This window comes from Heterocephalus glaber, unplaced genomic scaffold (genome assembly GCF_053883595.1).
Source record: "Heterocephalus glaber isolate CG9 unplaced genomic scaffold, H.glaber_assembly_v1.0 deba00001608, whole genome shotgun sequence".
Classification (NCBI taxonomy): Eukaryota; Metazoa; Chordata; class Mammalia; order Rodentia; family Bathyergidae; genus Heterocephalus; species Heterocephalus glaber.
This window is the reverse complement of record NW_028258379.1, coordinates 29,935,145-29,953,538: the sequence shown is the minus strand read 5'-3', so window position 1 is coordinate 29,953,538 and position 18,394 is coordinate 29,935,145. Positions and strand designations below refer to the sequence as shown.

The window sequence follows — 18,394 nt, the reverse complement described above, 5'->3', positions numbered from 1 at the left end:
TTCTGTGTGATTTTGAGTAATTTCTAATATTTATCTCTATAGTTGTTTCCTAAAAAAAAAAATGAGCATTCAGTTATTGGTTTTTCAATAAATGTCTTATTAAACCTAATTGTCAATAAACTTAGTTTCTTTTCTTTCTTTCTTTTTTTTTTTCTCTCTCTCAGTACTGAGGATTGAACTCAGGGGTTCTATAATATGGAGCTACACCCTCAGCCCTTTTTTTTTCTTTTAATTTTGAGACAAGATCCCTCTGAGTTGCCCAGGCTAGCCTCAAACTTGTGAGCCTTCTGCCTGTTTCTTAAGTAGCTGGAATTCCAGGCATGTGCCTGTTTTTTGGTTATTGGAGTGGGGTTTTTGGGTTTTGGGTTTGTTTTTTTTTTTGCTAGCTCATCCATTTATTTTTTTTGCTGTATCCATTTTGTCTTCTGTCTCATTATTCCCCTTGGAATAAACATAGCACACTGAAAGGGAAATGGAATCTTCTAGTTTGGGGCGGGCTTTGATTTGGCCACATTGTACTGCTTTTACTTTGGGATGTATGAAGCATAAGAAAGCTACTGCTACCGAATATGTGCTTTGGAAGTGCACATAGACAATTATGGACAACAGGAAATCTACTTATAGATCTTAAAAACAGTGACTAGCAACCATCACAACTGTCAGGCTGGGATTTTGTTTGTGTTTTGTTTGTTTTCTGTTTTGGTTATTGTAGTGGCTAATGTTTGGCGCTCCACAGTAAGTTACCCTTCCATCGTACAATGATGGCAGAGGTTTCTGATATATACTGTGTTTGGGAAAATGTATTTAAGTATATGTGCATTTTGTGTAGTAATTTTAATGGCAGTACACTTTGAAAATTGATTTGCTTGGTTTAGGATAATCATTATTTTATGAAATTATTAATGAATCTAGTAGTATATTCTAAATGAAACTGTATATTATATTCTAAGTTATACAAAAAATTATTAAAATCAGTATCCATGGTTAATCCAAAGTGATTAAAAGGAGGTACTTCCTTTTGTTTATGAATATAAGTCAAAGAAAGAAAAATATATTTCATTTTTAGATTATATAAATGGTGGAGAGCTTTTTACTCATCTTTCTCAAAGAGAGCGTTTCACAGAGCACGAGGTGCAGATCTATGTTGGAGAGATTGTGCTTGCCCTCGAACATCTGCACAAGGTAAGAGCTTCATCTCTGGAGTTTCCTTTCAGGCAGTCTTAACTGAGGTACTGATGGAGCTAAAAGTGCTAATGTTTTCACATGTCATTGTCTCGGTGTGGGTTGTAATAGCACACTTCTAGAGTACTTACCAGTTTTCTTCAGCACTTACCAGTTTTCTCAGGTGAAACTGAAAAATCTCCTTTCCTATTGTAATTGTACCAGATCAAAATGGTAGAACCTGAGCAATTTTTTGACTTTCATCATGAAAAGACCTAATGCTTCATTTAGTATAAAGTATCATTAGCATAAAAGTTTGTAATTCCTAAAGCTACCTATAAAATGAAGCCATAAGTCATAATATTTATTTACTTAATTTGACATACTTCATTGCAGACTCTGCCTATATGTCATCAGGATGTGTTCCTGATTATATTAGAAAATAAGAGTTATTTTTACACTGGCTTTCTTTTCCGTTTATTTTGTGCTTGACACTCTCTCCTGCTCCTACCTCTGCCTCCCTTCTCCATTGCCTCCATGGAGCATGAACTCAGTTACTGAAACCTTTAAATGGAATTCCTGTCCATAGCCCTGTTTGAACTCTACACAAATCAGTTTAAAGTTTAAAAATACTATTACAGATGGTCTTAATCTTGATCAATGAAATTATGACTTCAGTTTTAAAACTTAATGAAGAAGTATTATTGTAGAAGCAAATAGTTATTATGTGGCCCGGCTTGTGTGTTTTCCTTAGAGACAGAGAGTACTAAAGTCATTTTTATCAAAGGTATGTGAGACCACAAGGAGATGGCGTGACTTGAATCACTCTGTTACAGCAATTCTGGTATGATATGAAGCCATCCTTCTTTGTCGTGTTGTATTCAGGTCCTACCCTGGCTTAGGATAAACAGAGTTGAAAGTGCTGATTAGAAGCACAGAAAAAAAGAGGAGAGAGTTAAAAAAGCTAGAAGAGGGAAGAAGTTTTTGAAGGGCCAGGGAGATCCCAACAGCAAGATAGAGGCAATAGATGTAAAAGACTGTGAGAAAAGATTCTGGGAAGGTGTAAGAAAAAAAGGCAAGTTCAAGAAAAGGGTAGATCTAACTCAGAGACAAGACTGCTCAGATGGAGAGAGGGTTCAGAACGGGAATCTGAAGAAGAGTGAATGAGAATGTATGAGAACAGGGAGCACAAGAGAGCAGGCAGCTGAGGTAGAGTTGTAGCACCATGGTGAGAAAGGGAAAACAGGAGCCGTAAAATATTAGAGGAACTGGAGTCGTGGGACAGATGTGTACTTCTTTTGTTAGAATTTTCAGTATGGTAACAAACTTTAGGCTTATACCTATGAGTGTTTTTGCAGGATATAAAGTAATTAAGATGTCTTTATATAAGAAACAAATTGGAGCCAGGAATGGTTTGTAAAAACCTTTGAAATTTATGATTAGATGTATATTTTATAATATAAAAATGATGGTAGAGTTCATCATAAATAGCAGAGTAAAAACAAAAAACAAAATCCCAATGGGTAACTAGAAAATTCACTTTTTAATTTCTATGAAGCATTTAATTTTGTTCATTCTTTAATTTAAATGAAAATCTGTGAATATTAATATTATTAAACAGTAGTAAGAAATATGCAAGTAGAGAACCTAATGAATACTAGATATAACTGTTATTGGTATGAATTGAAAGTGATATAGCAAATTAGATAGAACTCAGCTAACTTGCTCAGTAACCTTAAAAAAGATACATAGACTACAAAACCAGCAATATAATCTTAATATAGATACTAACACTGAGTTTCACAGGATGAGATAAAAATGGGAGTTTACTTGGAAGTGATGAAGTAACACATATAATAAATTACTTGTTCCTAAAAACCTTTTCTGAAGAGTTCCTTAAGAAGTAAAAATATTACTGGTTGTTAGATGTGTGTAATGCTTTAAGTCAAACATCTGTTCAGTATACACTCAAGATGTTTTCCTTCCTATCGTTCTGGTAAAACAATGAAATCATGGAGGAAAATTGATTAGTATTTTTCTTTGTGTAATTTTTATTTCAACTCTGAGATTATTAAGAATCTGCTTTTTCATATCGTTAGTGTTGAGGAAAGCAGTATTTCTAAGTTTAAAAACATTTAATCCAGGATAACATAACTATAAACATGACATAGAAAACTCTTATAGATTAATCACCTTGTAATAATTTAAATAGATATATTTATATAACTGAAGTAATAGTTGAAGTGTTTTTCTATAAAACTTACATGCAAAACAAAGCCAAGAGATACAGTCATGTGCTGTATGACATTTGACAGACCACATGGACAGCAGTGGTTGTATAAGATTTTAATGGGGGTTAAAAATGCCTATCACTTGGAGATGTCAAACCATCATAGTACAATATATTACTCACATGTTTATGGTGATGCTGGTATAAATATACCTGCTGCACTGCCAGTTATATAAATGTATAGCACATACAATAATACTTGATAGTAAACAGCTGTTTCTGGTTTATGTATTATATTATACTTTTGACTATCATTTTACAGTACACTCTTATGCTTATTTTTAAGCAGGGGTTTTACTATAAAACAGAATACTATGTTAAAGCCAGCAGCAGCTTCATATGTCTACATTTACTGTGTAATCTTTTTCTCTTGTGCTTGATTTATCTGTGTTTTGTTCATCGTAGCCCTAGGAGCAATAAGCTATACCATATGTATATGATATATTTTTATATATTATAGGCACCATATATATGGTATATACACACACACCCCATATAACCTATTGTAGGCTATGACAACATACTCTCAGCCCATATCGCTCACATTAAGTGTCACATGACTGTATAAATATTATTTAATTGATTTGCTTTGCTTATTTAGAACAAAAGATAAACTGAAATTAATCTGTGATCTTTAATCTTTATGTTTAAGAGCCTGCTATTCAACAAGCCTTTATTAATCATCTGTTTGACACCTGGCATTGTGCTAGATACTGGATAAAGGTTTAAAAAGTGAGAAACAGAGTTAGTGTATGAGTATATCAAGACAAAGAGGAAATACCTAGAAAATATTAGTCTTTTTTAGGTAAGTACAATGTAAGCATAGATGCTATAGGATGAAAAACAAGGAAATGACTAGCATGGGACCTGGTTAGTTAGGCAAGTTTTCTGAAGCCATTAGGGAGTAATGGACAAGAATTGGCTAAGAAGGCACCTGAAGACCATCTGAAGTGAGTGTTAAATAAGCATAGAAGCAGGAAAAAGCATTAGCCAAAGGGGAGGCTCTAAAGAGCTGGTCTGACAAGGGTAGACCCTTGGTACAAAGAAAATGAAGGGATGATTGGAGAGGTCCAGGGAATGCAGCAAATGACCCTCGAGATGGAAAAGTTTGCATTTGCCTCAACAGTCCCTAAGAGCCATAGAATCCTGCAGAGAGAAATGCCTTTAAAAAAGAAAAGAATTAGATAAGAAAGACTGTCCAAATTTATTTTTTAAACTATTTTAAAATGCATATTTGTTTGTTTTTACAGTTGGGGATTATATACCGTGACATTAAGCTTGAGAATATTCTACTTGATTCTAATGGCCATGTGGTGCTGACAGATTTTGGTCTGAGTAAGGAGTTTGTGGCTGATGAAGTGAGTATTTTATTTTAATTTAAAGTCAGTAATAGCAGAATGTAAAGAGGGGTGAAAATTAGCTATAGAGTAAACATTTAATAGGGCAGTACCATGTGGATTATGGACTTCTGTGCAAATTTGTGCAAAGGAACATTTTGACAAGAGTAAATGCAAAGACATCCTGTTAAAATTGCAGTAAATCTTTCATGGATACACCAGAATACTCCAGTTTAGCAACAAAACAACTATGTTCTTAACTGACCCCATAAAATATGTAAAGTATAACTAAAAATTAAATAATGTTTTAAGCCCTTTGGCAGTCTTATGGCTTAGATGGTGGCCAATAAAGAACCACAAAACAAAGCACATATCATTTACATTATACTTACCAAGGGACATACTATGATGGCCCTTTGAATTCACTTCATAAGAATGACAAGGATCTACTAATTTTTCAATAATCTTGCTGGGTTTTATACTTAAAATGAACTAAAATATAGTAGCTAATGTGTAGATTTTAGATATAGAAGGCTTTATATTTTCAGTATTATAATTTGTTAATATTACATTTATAAAAGTTATAATTAAGTGCATATATGCATTTAATTACATTTAAAGTTGTACATCTGTTGGCTGTAATTAAATACTTATGTAGCAATCATAATAAAAGTGATATTTTATAACTGAAATAAGTGAATTTGAATATCAGTTTTGTTTTTTATCCAGGAAATTTCTGATGTAAACACAGAATCAAAGTAAAATTTTTGTGATGAAGACCTTTGTTGAATAAAACACATCATTCTTGAGTTCCAAATTAGGTTCAGGTTTAGCAGCCCTCCTCTGAAAATCCAAAACCCAAAACATCTTGAGCATTGATATAATGCCTCAAATGAAAATCTTATAGATCACAGTAAAATACACTCATACAACACACAGTATATTTAATATCCTCAAGAGACAAGGTCCCCTTCTTAGCCCCCTTCACCTAGGTATATATTTTTCACACACACCCAGATTCCCACAACAAGCCCATCACCCACAGAGGTTAATAAAATGACATATACAGGCCCCATGTGCCAAGGGTAGGTCCTCCAAAATGCCCCTCACAGGGCCAAGCCCTTTAAGCATTATTCACTGTGTACTCTGTTTTGTGTATTTTTGCTTATTCTCTGCTCTGTGTTGTAAAGACACTTTTGAAAATGTTAAAAGAGGCTGCAGATACTCTTATGAGTAAGAGTAATAAGAAAAGCAAAAGCAGTTTTGATTATCTCTAGCACAAATAGTCAAGCTGTTGGAGAAACTGGACACCAGTGTAAGTGTGAAATGTCTTACAGAAGAAAATGGCTTTGGAATGACCATCATAGATGACCTGAAGAAACAGAAGGGTAAACTGTTGAAATTCTGTGCTGAAAATGATGAACAGAAGCTAATGAAAGATAGAAAAATGCTGCATAAAGCCAAAAATGAAGATCTCAATTGTGTATCAAAAGAGTAGATCCATGAGCATCACAGTGAACACATGCCATTTAATAGGATGCTAATCATGAAGCAAAGATCTACTGTGATGGACTAAAAATGGAAGGTAGCTGAATATTCAACAGGCTAGTTGCAGAAATTTAAGAAAAGGTGCAACATTAAAAATTTAAAGATCTCAGGTGATAAAGCATCTACTAAAATGAACCAGGGAAGAAATCCATTGGCGAGTTTACCAAGGTCATCACTGAGGAAAATATGACACCAGAACAAGTCTATGACACTGATGAAATGTCACTGATTGTGCATCGTTGCCTAGAAAGATGCTGGCTCCAGCTGATAAGACAGCCCCTCCAGGAATTAAGTATGCCAAAGACAAAATAATTATGCTGGGATGTACTGCAGCAGACTCACATAGTGTAAACTTGGTGTGGGGCTGGGGATTTAGCTCAGTGGTTCCGCTGCCTGCCTCAGAAGTGCAAGGACCCGAGTTCGATCCCTGGTACCAAAAAAAAAAAAACTTGATGTGATAGGCAAAAGCTTGTGTCCCCAATGTTTTAAAGCAATGGATTTCTTATCAGTCTATTATGCTAACAAAAAGGCACGGATCACCAGGGACCTCTTTCCAAATTAGTTTCAGATTTTGTAGCAGCAGCTCATGCTCTTGCATGGAAACTGGACTGGTTGAAGACTGCAGGGTTTTGTTTTTCCTCAGCAGCTGTTATGCTTGTGCTCCAGGTGAAGTTCTCATCAAGAATAATATATACTTTCCCCATTCAGCCATGTGACCAAAGAATCCTTAGAGCACTGAAGATAAATATAAAAACACTTTCTTTAGCAGCATGCTAACAGCAGTGAACAGAGGCCTGGTTGTGAAAGGTTTTCAACAGGAATTTAGCACATTGTATGCTGCATATGCTGTTGCCAATGCTTAGGACTAAAAATGTAGGTATGCACCTCCCAGCACAACCTGTGACCTATGGCTGTGTTCGGGGATGATTATGAACAAGGTGATGACTTTGAGGATTCTGTATGTCAAGTGAGAAAAAAAATGATGTCTGACATCCTTACATAAGCAAAAACTGTATCTTTACATTAAACAGGAAGAAGTAGATATCAAGGAAGTTTTCAACATTGATAATGAGGCTCTGCTTGTTCACTGACCGATGATGAAATAGTAGAAAAGATCTGAATCAGGTGACCATGATAATAATGATGATGAAAATGTCATTGTTAAACTGAAGAAGTGCCTATAGATAGCATGGTGAAAATATGATAGGCTTATGATGAACTTGAACAGAGTGTATTCACAACAGAACAAGAAGTCATGTCAGTTTATAAAATCAGAGATTTCTTGCCTGCTTTGCAGGCTCAAGGTCCCAAGTTTGATCCCCTGTACCAAAAAAGAAAAAAAATTAGAGACTTCTAAGACAAAGACCATTGTTACGGAGGCAGGTAATTCTAGAGGACACATTCAAAGTACCTCTTGATCCTTAGAGGACTAGTTCCCTGGCCCCTCAACTTCTTCTGATGTATCATCTCACGAAGAAAAAATGCAGTGCCCAGTAACCTTTAAATCAAGACACAGCATTGCAGATGGCAGCTGAAGCTGCTGCTGTTGTTGCTGGTGTTTGGCAGCTGACACTGGGGTTCACCTGATGCCTCAGTGCTGCTTAGTTACCATGAACACCGGACTTTTTGCAGCAGTGATGTTGAGTCATATTTTATAATGTTATATGTCAGTAAATATAAGAAAATGATTATTAGTTGCACATAAATTTTTAGCAGGAATGATGTGATGCCAAATAGCCACAGATTGCCCATATGGATAGCTGAGAGAGTGACAACTTTGCTTTCTGATGGTTCATTGTACAGTTATTTAAAACATTGTATAAGATTGCATTCAGGCCATGTGTATAAGGTGTATATAAAACATAAATGAATTTCCTATTTAGACTTGGATCCCATCCTCAAGTTATTCCATTATGTGCATATATCCCCAAATCTGAAAAATTTGAAATCTTAAATACTTCTGGAGCATTTTGGGTAAGGGACAGTCAACCTGTACATGTACATCTGGTTACCTTTGGGAATATTGCCAAAGCAATCCTAGTGAGTAAGATAAGTAGTAAAATTATAAAAATTAAAGATCTTAATTTTTATCATGTCTATATTTATTCAATTCATTTATTCAGTAAATATTTATTGATCACCTACCTATACTCTTATTAGGTAATACAGTGATGCATAAAACAGAAATGATCACCATCATGAAGCTGGGGTTATAAAAATAAATTGGTTATCTTTGATAGAAAATTACAGTTATAAAATAGATGAATTTTGAAGAATTTACTTCCAAGCTCCTTTATAAAAATTTCAGTGGCGACTTCAGCAAAATGTAGCAGATATACATGTTTACTTTTGCTTCCTCACTGAACTGCACAAAAGTAAAATAAAAGAGTGAAATAGGCATACACCCAAAAGGGAAAGAAAACAGTAACAACCACATTCTGGTAGATGGGCAGCAGAGAGCATAGTGGTGAGCTATGTGACATCCATAAAACAACCGGATCCTAAGCCAGTGAGGTGAGAGAGCTAAAAGATGCTGCTTTAAGCTTCTGTCCGACTCCCCAGAAAGGCTCAGGAATCAGAGGCACCAGATACTCCTCAAAGGACAAATGCACCTAATGCAGGGGCAGAAGATTGGTTGGAAGTCTGCATGAGAAAGAGGTAGTGTACAAATGCCATCTCTGCCCCTCTTTATTCCCTTAGGCAGCTATGCCTTCCTCACCCTCAGAGAAGACCTGAAAAGGTCAAATAGACTGGCTCTGGGTTCAGGGACAAAGGGCACAGCTGAGGATGAGGACACCAGATGAAAAATAGCAGGGAGAGTGAAAAGTGACACGCAGGACTAGACAACTTTCGTGATCTCCTTCCACCACCTCACTCTGAGCACAGTGATGTCCCTGACAGGACTGCAGAGAATTCTTGTCTGAGAAACCAGGAACCACACTCAATAGATGCTGTCCCCTCTGGGTTTTGAGAGTGAACTGCCCCAGACAGATCTCCCTATGGAGCAGCCTGTGACTAGACAAGGTCAGCCTGTGCCACACAAGGATGTTTGAGGTGATGTCATGATTTTTTCATATCTTTGTAAGGATATTTCAGTATAACTAGTTCCCTCTATACCAGTATATTTTTAAGAAGGAGTATACAGTCTTAAAAAGACTGCCAGAGACCCTGGATATAGCATATAGGGCTCCTTCTGTGCAGAGAGATTCGGTGATCACATTTTTCTCTTTCTGTGAACGATTCATTTTGCTCAGTCACTGCATTGCTGTTTGTTGAGGGCCTTCTTTGTGCTGGATGTTAGGCTAGGTTCTGGTAATACAATAAAAGAATCACCTAAAGAATATATATAGGCTGATGATTCAGCAATAGGGAGAAACAGACCTTGGCCCTGGAGAATATCAAAATGGTAGAACTCTATCTTAGTCACTTTTCTCATCCCTGGAACACAATACCCAACACCCACAACTAAAAAAAGAAGAAGATTATGTTGGGTCACGTTTCAGTCCATAGGTCAGGATGGTACGGCAGAGGGGCATGGTGGGGAGAGCTGCTCATGGCATGGCACCCAGGAAACAGAGTCATGGGAGGAGTTGGGAATGGAGATACAACCTTCTGGATAATGCCCTCAGTGACCCACCTCTTCTGACCAGGCCCTACCTCCTAATAGCAGCCAGCTGTGATGACAGTAACCTTCCAGCGGTTCCCACCTATCATTGCATGGGTGGGACATTTAGATATAAACCATTATCTGGATATTTAGGGGCACATCTAGATATTAACCATAACACACCCTGAATTAAACAAACATGAAACAAAGCTGATCAAAGTTATTACATCTTAATATAGTAATACAAATTAGTCAGAAATGCTGTCACTAAAGCAGCCAGGTCTCTTCACACGAGAAGGTTCTGTGTTTTCTGCTGGTCTTGTCAACAGCCCCCCTCAAGGGAACAAAGATGGTTCCAATCAGATACCATAATTTTGAACACTTAGTTGTTTGGGTGCAAAAAGAAAATATTGGGGTTCATGCTGAAGCAGAGAAGTGCCTTCTCTCTTCTTTAACTCTCCTTTCTTTCACCATTTTACTATGTCTGTTTTTCCCCATCTTAAAATTTTTTAAATGGAGAGATGGCTAGATGTATGAACTAACCATTAGAGAAAGAAAAACATCTCAGAATCTCATATTCCCTTCCAACTGCTGTCCTGTTGTTCTCCTTTGTCAATATTTGTACACTGTCTCTACTAATACTCATGTCACTCCCTCCTTAATCTACTGCAGTTTGTCTCACACCCCCTTACCAATTGACTGCTTTGGCCAACATTGCTATTGACCTCAATTTTAGTTCTTTTTATTCCTCATCTTGCTTGACTGCTTACTAATGTTGAAATCTATCGCCTCTTTAAGGGTTTTGGGAGTTGGGAGGTTGGTTTCTTTGGGGGTTTTTTGTTTTGTTTTGTTTTGTTTTTGTTTTTAGTTTTGGTTTGTTTTTTGCCAGAAAAGTTAGAGGATACTGTTGCCTTCAACATACATACAGTTCCTACCATGTGGGAAACAGGGCTGGGGTGGGTGAAGCAGGTCAGCAGAAGAGGTTGATTTTGAATTTTCTGTTAGGAAAACAAGCAAAGATGTTAAGTAGATATATGAATCTAGAATTTGAGAGAAAATTTTGGTGTAGATACTTAAATCTGGAATTTGCTGGTACTGTATGTAAATAATATTTAAAATCATGAAAATGGATGAGAATACCAACAGTAAGCATAGAAAGAAAAGAAAAAAGGACAAATCTGAACTCTAGGCTCTGGCGACATTAAAGGAATAAGGAGAGGAAGAGGAGCTAGCAAAGGAAACTGGGAAAAGGGCTGGGAAGAAAACAGGCAACTATGTTGTCTTAAAGCCAAGTGAAAAAAATGTTTCAAGTATGAAATGATTAACTGTCAAAGACTGTTAAGGTGAGGATGAAGATTGAGCATTGGCTCAATTTAAACCTTAGGTAAGAGAGAACAGGAATAACTTACTATTATCACATCCATAGATAATTATTTCTGCTAAAAAATAATGGTGGAGTTATGTGTAGATGAAGTGGGCTCAAGAGAAGGGTTTTTTAATTTTTGTTTTTGTTTTGCTTTAGTAAGTCAGAAATGACAGGTGACAGTGCTCGTTAAAACCGTTTTGAAAAGGAGGTGGGAGTAGATGAAATAATGCAGTGGGAGAGGAAGGGCACAGCGCAGCAACACTGTCCTTGAGAGGGATAACATCCATTGCACAGTGCGGTGTGGTCCCTTACTAGTACTACAGTGAGTTCCTCAGAATCAGAAGGCTGAGGAACTGGGCACAGTGTGAGTAGAGGTTAAGTGGTAGTGGGAGCTTTTGCATAGAAAGTCTTTTCTGATGGCTTCCATTTTCCCACTGAGAGAGCAAGAGAATGGAGACTTTGGAAATTTGAAGAGGGAGGGAAGAAAATATAAAATAACCAAGAAAGGAGGAAAAGGTAGGTCAGGGAGATAAGTGGCTTTGCTGCTCATCATTAAAGGCCTGCTGGAGGTTCATGATCATGATTTAAAGTTGATCAACCTAACTGTATGTTTTTCTCCAGCCACGTTTAGTTGCAGAGGTGCAGGTGAAGAGCAAGTGGTGGACTGAATTTAATCTTGTTTTAGTACCCTTACTTCATGTGTATTTTATCTTGTATTTTTAAAGTATACATGAATGGCATCCTATTCAAGTTGTTGTGGGGGTTTTTTTCTTACTTGTTTTTGGAACTTGTTCAAGTTGAAATATTTTTATTTAGGCTGCTGAATAATATTCTTTTATATGAGTTTATTCTCCTAGTAAGATAAATTTAAGTTGTTTCTGTTTTCTCTATCACAGTGTTGTGTTTTTTCTCATGTTATTGATTTGTTGGCATACTTTAAATATTCTAGACACTCATCCTTCATAATTGTATATTTTCTGAATTTCTTTTTCAAATCTTTCACCTGTGCCAAATCTTTAACTTTATTCAGTAGTCTTCTTTTTCTTTGCATTATCAGATTGACATTTTAGTATCATTAGATCTACTAATTTTTCTGTTAAGGTTTATATTTATTGAATCATTTTAGCTTTTAATTGTGGTAAATTTACCATCTTAACCATTTTTAAGTGTACAGTTGAATAGTGTTAATGATAGTCATATTGCTGTACAACAGCTGTCTAGGACTTTTTCATCTTGCAAAACTGAAACTTAATGCCCGTGGGATACAGCTCACTTCCCCCTCTCCACGCCCCAACAACCACCATTCTACTTTCTGTGTATGACTGTTTTAGATACCTCATGAAAGTGGAATCATATAGCATATATCTTTTTGTGACTGGCTTATTTCACTTAGCACATCTTCAGAGTTAATCTATGTTGTAGCATGTCACACGATTTCCTTTTTCAAGGATAAATAATACATCATGGTATAGATATATATACACATACACACACACACACATACCAGATTTTGTTTATTCATTCATTCATTGATAGACATTTGGGTTGCTTCTACCTCTTGGCTGCTGTAAATAATGCTGCAATGAATATTGGTTCTACAGATATCTTTTCAAGATACTGATTTGGGTATACACCGGGAAGTGAGATTGCTATATCATATTGGAAATCTATTTTTAATTTTTTGAGGAACCTCCATGCTGTTTTCCATAACAGATGCACCATTTTCATTCCCACCAATAATGCACAAGGATTCCAGGCATTCTGTATCCTTGCCAACACTTGTTATTTTCTATTGTCTTTTCTTAGTGGCTGTCCTGGGTATAAGGTGGTGTCTCATTGTAATTGTGATTTACATTTCTCTAAGATTAGTGATGTTGAGTGTCTTATGTGCTATTAGCTATTCATATATTATCTGGAGAAATGCTTGTCAGTCCTTTGCTCACTTTTTGATCAGCTTGTTTCTTTGTTTAGAAGTTCTTTAACTCCTTGTCAAATATATGATTTATAAATAAATTCTCTCATTCTGTAGGTTCCTTTTTAGCCTGTTTCTTTCAATTTACAGGAGTTTTTGAGTTTAATATATTCCCACTTATTTTTTCTTTGGTTTAATTGACTGTGCTTTTGGTGTCATATCCAAAAAATCATTCCCATATCTAATGTCACGAAGCTCTCCCCCATGTTTTCTTAGTTCCATAGTTTTAGGTCTTATGCTTAGTGTATAAAGTCAGGTGGGAATCTTATTTTTTTATATAGATAACCCAATTCCTTTTTAAGTTCTCATTCAGTTCATTCTTTGTCTGATGGTTGGAAATACAACTTATGTTGTATATAACCAAGGCATACATGCTCATGAGTCTATTTCTAGGACGTCCGTTGAATTCTATTTGTCTCTTTGCTTCTCCATGTATCAAAACCAAAATACCTTAAAGCCTTTAGCTTTGTAGTAAGACTGAAATTTGGAAAGGTGAACATCTTGTTCCTCTTTACCCTTCTCCTACTGCCTTGATAAATTTTCTAGATTTGTCAATTTTATTAGTCTTTTGTAATGGTGTTTGTCAGGTGTATCAATTTTTTCTCCATTTCTTTGATAATTTCCTTTGTTGCATTTACTTTGTTTCTTTCATCATTTTTCTAAACTTTGGAATTTGACACCTAGCTTACAAATGTTTAATATTTTAAAAATAAAGCTATGAATTTCTAAGAACAGCTTTTAGTTTAATTCCATAAGTTTCTATTGGTAATATTTTTATTGTTATTTTAACACTTGTTATTTTTTCCTTGGGCTATGAGTTAATTAGAATAAATAATATGTATATTTCAAATACTTTAAAACCAAACTTATCAATGAATATCTAGTATTTTGGAAAAAAAGACTCCAAGTTTTCATGACTTTTAATTTGAAATTTTTAATCATTGTCTCATACTGAGAAGGAAATTTGCATAATCTCAAAATATGTGACTTGAAGCTGACTAAATAGAATTTATATTTGCATTAGTTTTATAAAAAAATAAAAATCTAGAAAAGCAATACCTCAGAACTCATCATTTTTTTCATAGTTTAGGGAATTTTTTTTTCATTATAGCAAGACTTGATTCAGGTAGGATGTTTAAACAAGGTATCTTTGAAGATGACATCAAATGTTAAATAAATTTTATGTGATTCTATATTTTTGCTAAACTGATTTTTCTTAATATCTAAAAAGAACTGCTGCATAATAAGTAATGTATTTATTAAAAGCACTTAGTTTTAAGAAGTTTGGAGGTTTAAAAAATTTATTTTGAAGTATTTCTCTTTTAATAATTCAGTGAATGGATGAATGCTTCCTAATATACATTGTTTTGTCTGATCATGTCCAATAAAATGTTTAAAATTATTCATTTCCTTTTGTACACAAATTTAAGTCAAATCAATTTTATTTAGCTTTAGACTTTTCAGTAGTTTACACAGCATTAGCATTTAGACCTGATGTGATGAAGCAGAGAGATAATGACATGTGATATATGATTTATACGAGCTATTCATTAGCATTATTCTGCCAGCCAACAAAAAAGAAAATTTCCTATACTAAGCATATTTGAATATTTCTTTTAGTTTCTAGGGGAAATAACAATCTTTCAGTGTATACAGAATGTTACAAAAAAGGAAATCAATCATAAGCCATACTACTTTTATTTTTATTTATGTGTATATATTTCAATTAATAGTTTTAATTTATGGTGTTTAAATGAATGCATTACACTCATCTCTGTGGGCTTGTTTGATGTTGAGTCAATGAAATAGGATTTCTACCACTCCTGTGACACTGATAAAATAGCATTCTTTGTTGTTAAAATTGGTAATAAAAAGGAATTGTTATTTTTCTTAAAATCTTGCTGCTGGAAGAAGAATAAAATGTAAACTAGAAAGCTTTCTATAAGAAATATTCATTTTGTAAAAAATAGTCTTATGAAATATTTTAATGGTACCAAGATACCCTTGAAAGTTTCAGATATAGTCATATGAATGTGTATTATTGAATGTGTATTATTCTTTTTATTTTATTTTTTATTCAAAATGTATATATAACAACTTACATATTTATTTTCCTTTATTACATTGGGATTAGTCAGTTGGTCACTTTAAAAATCAGTTAAATTTTTAAAATTAACCTTTAGGCCTGATATATTAAATTAGCCCTTTTGAATTTTAAAGTTCTGTGAAAGAGAAACAATATCTTTAAGAGACAGTCTGCCTCTTTTTAAAGACAGTTTTGTTCATCATCACTTAAATATACCATTAACAGTGCCAAACCTATGCAAGATGATTAGGTAGAAAAAATTTGTTTTCATCCTATTTTCATTTTTTAGTTCCCTGTTCTCCCTCAGCATTTGATCTTCCTCCTTCAGTTTTCCCAGTGTTTTCCCAATCCTGCCTACCTGGAAATAAAATCACTCATACTAAAGTATTAGACAATTCCTAAAAAAAGAATGGTTAAAGAAAACAGTAACTGAAATATGTATATGCCAAAAGACAAACAAGAAAATGAAGAAGCATGAATAAATGGACTCATGTACGGATGGATGGATGGTGGTAGAGTTCCAGGCATGAGAAGTCATTCTGAGAAGACACTTACCCAGGACTCGTACTGTGTAGGTGATGGTTTGTGCCAGTGAAGAAAGGGCCTGTCAAGCAGATTCCTACCACTGCTTTGTATCTCAGCCAGTGACCTGTATTATTAACTTTCTCCTTTGGACACTTGTCATGCTAGCTTGAAATCAAATCCCTTTTTTGTTTGTTTATTCAAGACTGAAAGAGCATATTCCTTTTGTGGAACTATTGAATACATGGCACCAGATATTGTCAGAGGGGGAGATTCAGGACATGACAAGGTATGTTCTAATTTTGGTACTTCCTTATATTATTTCCATAAAACGTATAATAAGAATCCCAGTTGATAACTTTAGGGACAGTCTTCAACAGAGCCCTCTTTCTGGTATTGTTTCTCTCTTTTTATTTTGTATACCTGAACACATTTATGAGCACTAGAGTTTTAGAGGAAAAAAATAACAGAAAAGTTAAGACACTCTAGATTTCTTTTTTAAGGTTGTATTGGGGAGAATTTGTATTTGTTTTATAGAATAACACTCTAGTTGAAGTTTAAACCTCAAAGGTAATTCTTCAGAATTTTTTTTATCTATTTCCATTAAAAGAGCCCATAGCTTAAGCAAAGCACCAACTATGACTTCAGTTTTGTTGTGTTGTGTTTTGTTTTGTTTTGTTTTTTATTTTGGTACCGGGGATCCAACTCATGACCTTGCACTTGCAATGCAGGCACATGCTAAATCCCCAGCCCAGCTTCAGTTTTTTAAGAAGTCATTCTTTTTCTATTGCATGGAAGCTTGGTCTTTTAGGGTACAACTGAATCACAGTGCGGTACAGATATGTCACTGAATATATAAATTGTATACATGTTTCCTGTCTCAGTCTTGTTGAATGATTTTTGGACAGTGCTTTATTGACATGGCAAATTTCTGCTAGAAGAACACACAGAAATATGTAATCATATGTACCATCTTTAGTTAATATCTGTTCTCTAAAAGGTCTTTGAGAGATCTTTGGAAAGGGAATCACTCATATTTTCTTATTCCCAATTTCTGCTTTTAACTTTATGGAGATACTGATGACTTTGTTGATTCTCTCTCCAACAAAAATAGACATTTAACAACCTCTGCAAGAAGAAAAAAATTCTGTGTTCGAGATTGTCCATTTTCATAAACTTCTAAAAAGTTCAATTTTTTTGGCCTCTTCCCTCCCCTTTGTATGTGAAAAATGAAGATTTTAGAAGTTTTCTAAGTAATTATATTACAAAATCAAGTCTTTTTTCCTTGCCATATTAGTGGGTAAAAAAATTTCTTCAGTCTTAACATTTTTCCTTCATTAATAACTTTCTCCAAATAAGAAATTCTGGCTTTTTTTGGTTCCTCCTCTTCTCCTCTCCCTCATCCCCTTTCAGAAGGCTATATATCTAGTCCAAATGCCTGGCTGTGGAGAATCTTTGGTCTTCTTTCTAATGACCGATCATATATTTATAAGCCTTTCCTTCAGGTCTTATCTGCAGCAGAGCATGGCTTCACGCCATCAGTATTACATTCTGATGAATGTAATACTGACTCAGTGTTACATTCTGATGAATGTAATACTGACTCAGTGTTACATTCTGATGAATGTAATACTGACTCAGTGTTACATTCTGATGAATGTAATACTGACTCAGTGTTACATCACTGACTCAATGCAGTGGAGCCGCTAGCGTGAAGAGTAGAGTGGAATTGTGGGTTTAGTTTGTTTCATGGTATTCTTTGAAGTTTTTGGGGAATTTTAACTGTTAAAATTTGACAATTATCTTATGAGACATAAGCGAATTTCCAGATAAGAAAACCTCATATTACTTCCCCAATTTCTGCATACATAGGATACGGCATATAGCTAAACAATATTCTTTCTCAAACATGGAACACCTGATAACTTTGAGTGAATTAAGTGAGGTAATGAATGCAAAGTGCTTATCACAGTGCCTAGCATGAAGGAAGCATTCAATAAATATTTTTCCTCTCATGCTTTCAATCTGCCTGATCTTGTTTTATATATTCAGTGTTCTGTATTTTCTTTAAAATAGTTCTAGGTTCATATTTTGTGTTACCTCTGAAACTTTGGTCCTGGAATTTGGAGGCAGATGTTTTAAAATTTTACCAACAAGTTAGTATTTCTCATTGGTATAAGTTTATATATTCAACTTACTGAAATTTTAATTTGCCTAATTACAAAATGATTAATTTTCAATATATCAAAATGATTTAAGTCATTGATAATTCATTGTGGTCCCAGTTCAAACAACTGCATTCATAAATGGGTTTCCAATTTAGAGTGCATTTTATTTTCTATTAATGTACCCTTCCATCAGTGAATACTTTCAGATTTTTGTTAGGTTCTATAAATGAATTTGACTTTGGAGATTATGAAAACAATAACCTTGGACGAGATTTTTAATTTTTTTTTCTGTGATTAAGGAATTTCATAAGATCCTTTGAACCTGAATGTTTAATAA

The 18,394-nt window shown here is 34.7% G+C and overlaps 1 protein-coding gene across 4 annotated transcripts in view; it reads left to right on the top strand.

Annotated features, from left to right (window-relative positions):
- Positions 1-18,394, top strand: part of Rps6ka5 (ribosomal protein S6 kinase A5) — a 270,771-nt gene that overhangs the window by 196,169 nt on the left and 56,208 nt on the right. For all 4 annotated transcript variants that reach the window (XM_087195482.1, XM_087195480.1, XM_087195481.1 and 1 more), the window contains 3 exons: positions 1,067-1,182; positions 4,702-4,809; positions 16,095-16,178. In XM_087195482.1, coding sequence (XP_087051608.1) covers positions 1,067-1,182; positions 4,702-4,809; positions 16,095-16,178 — 308 coding nt within the window. The remainder of the gene's footprint in view (positions 1-1,066; positions 1,183-4,701; positions 4,810-16,094; positions 16,179-18,394) is intronic.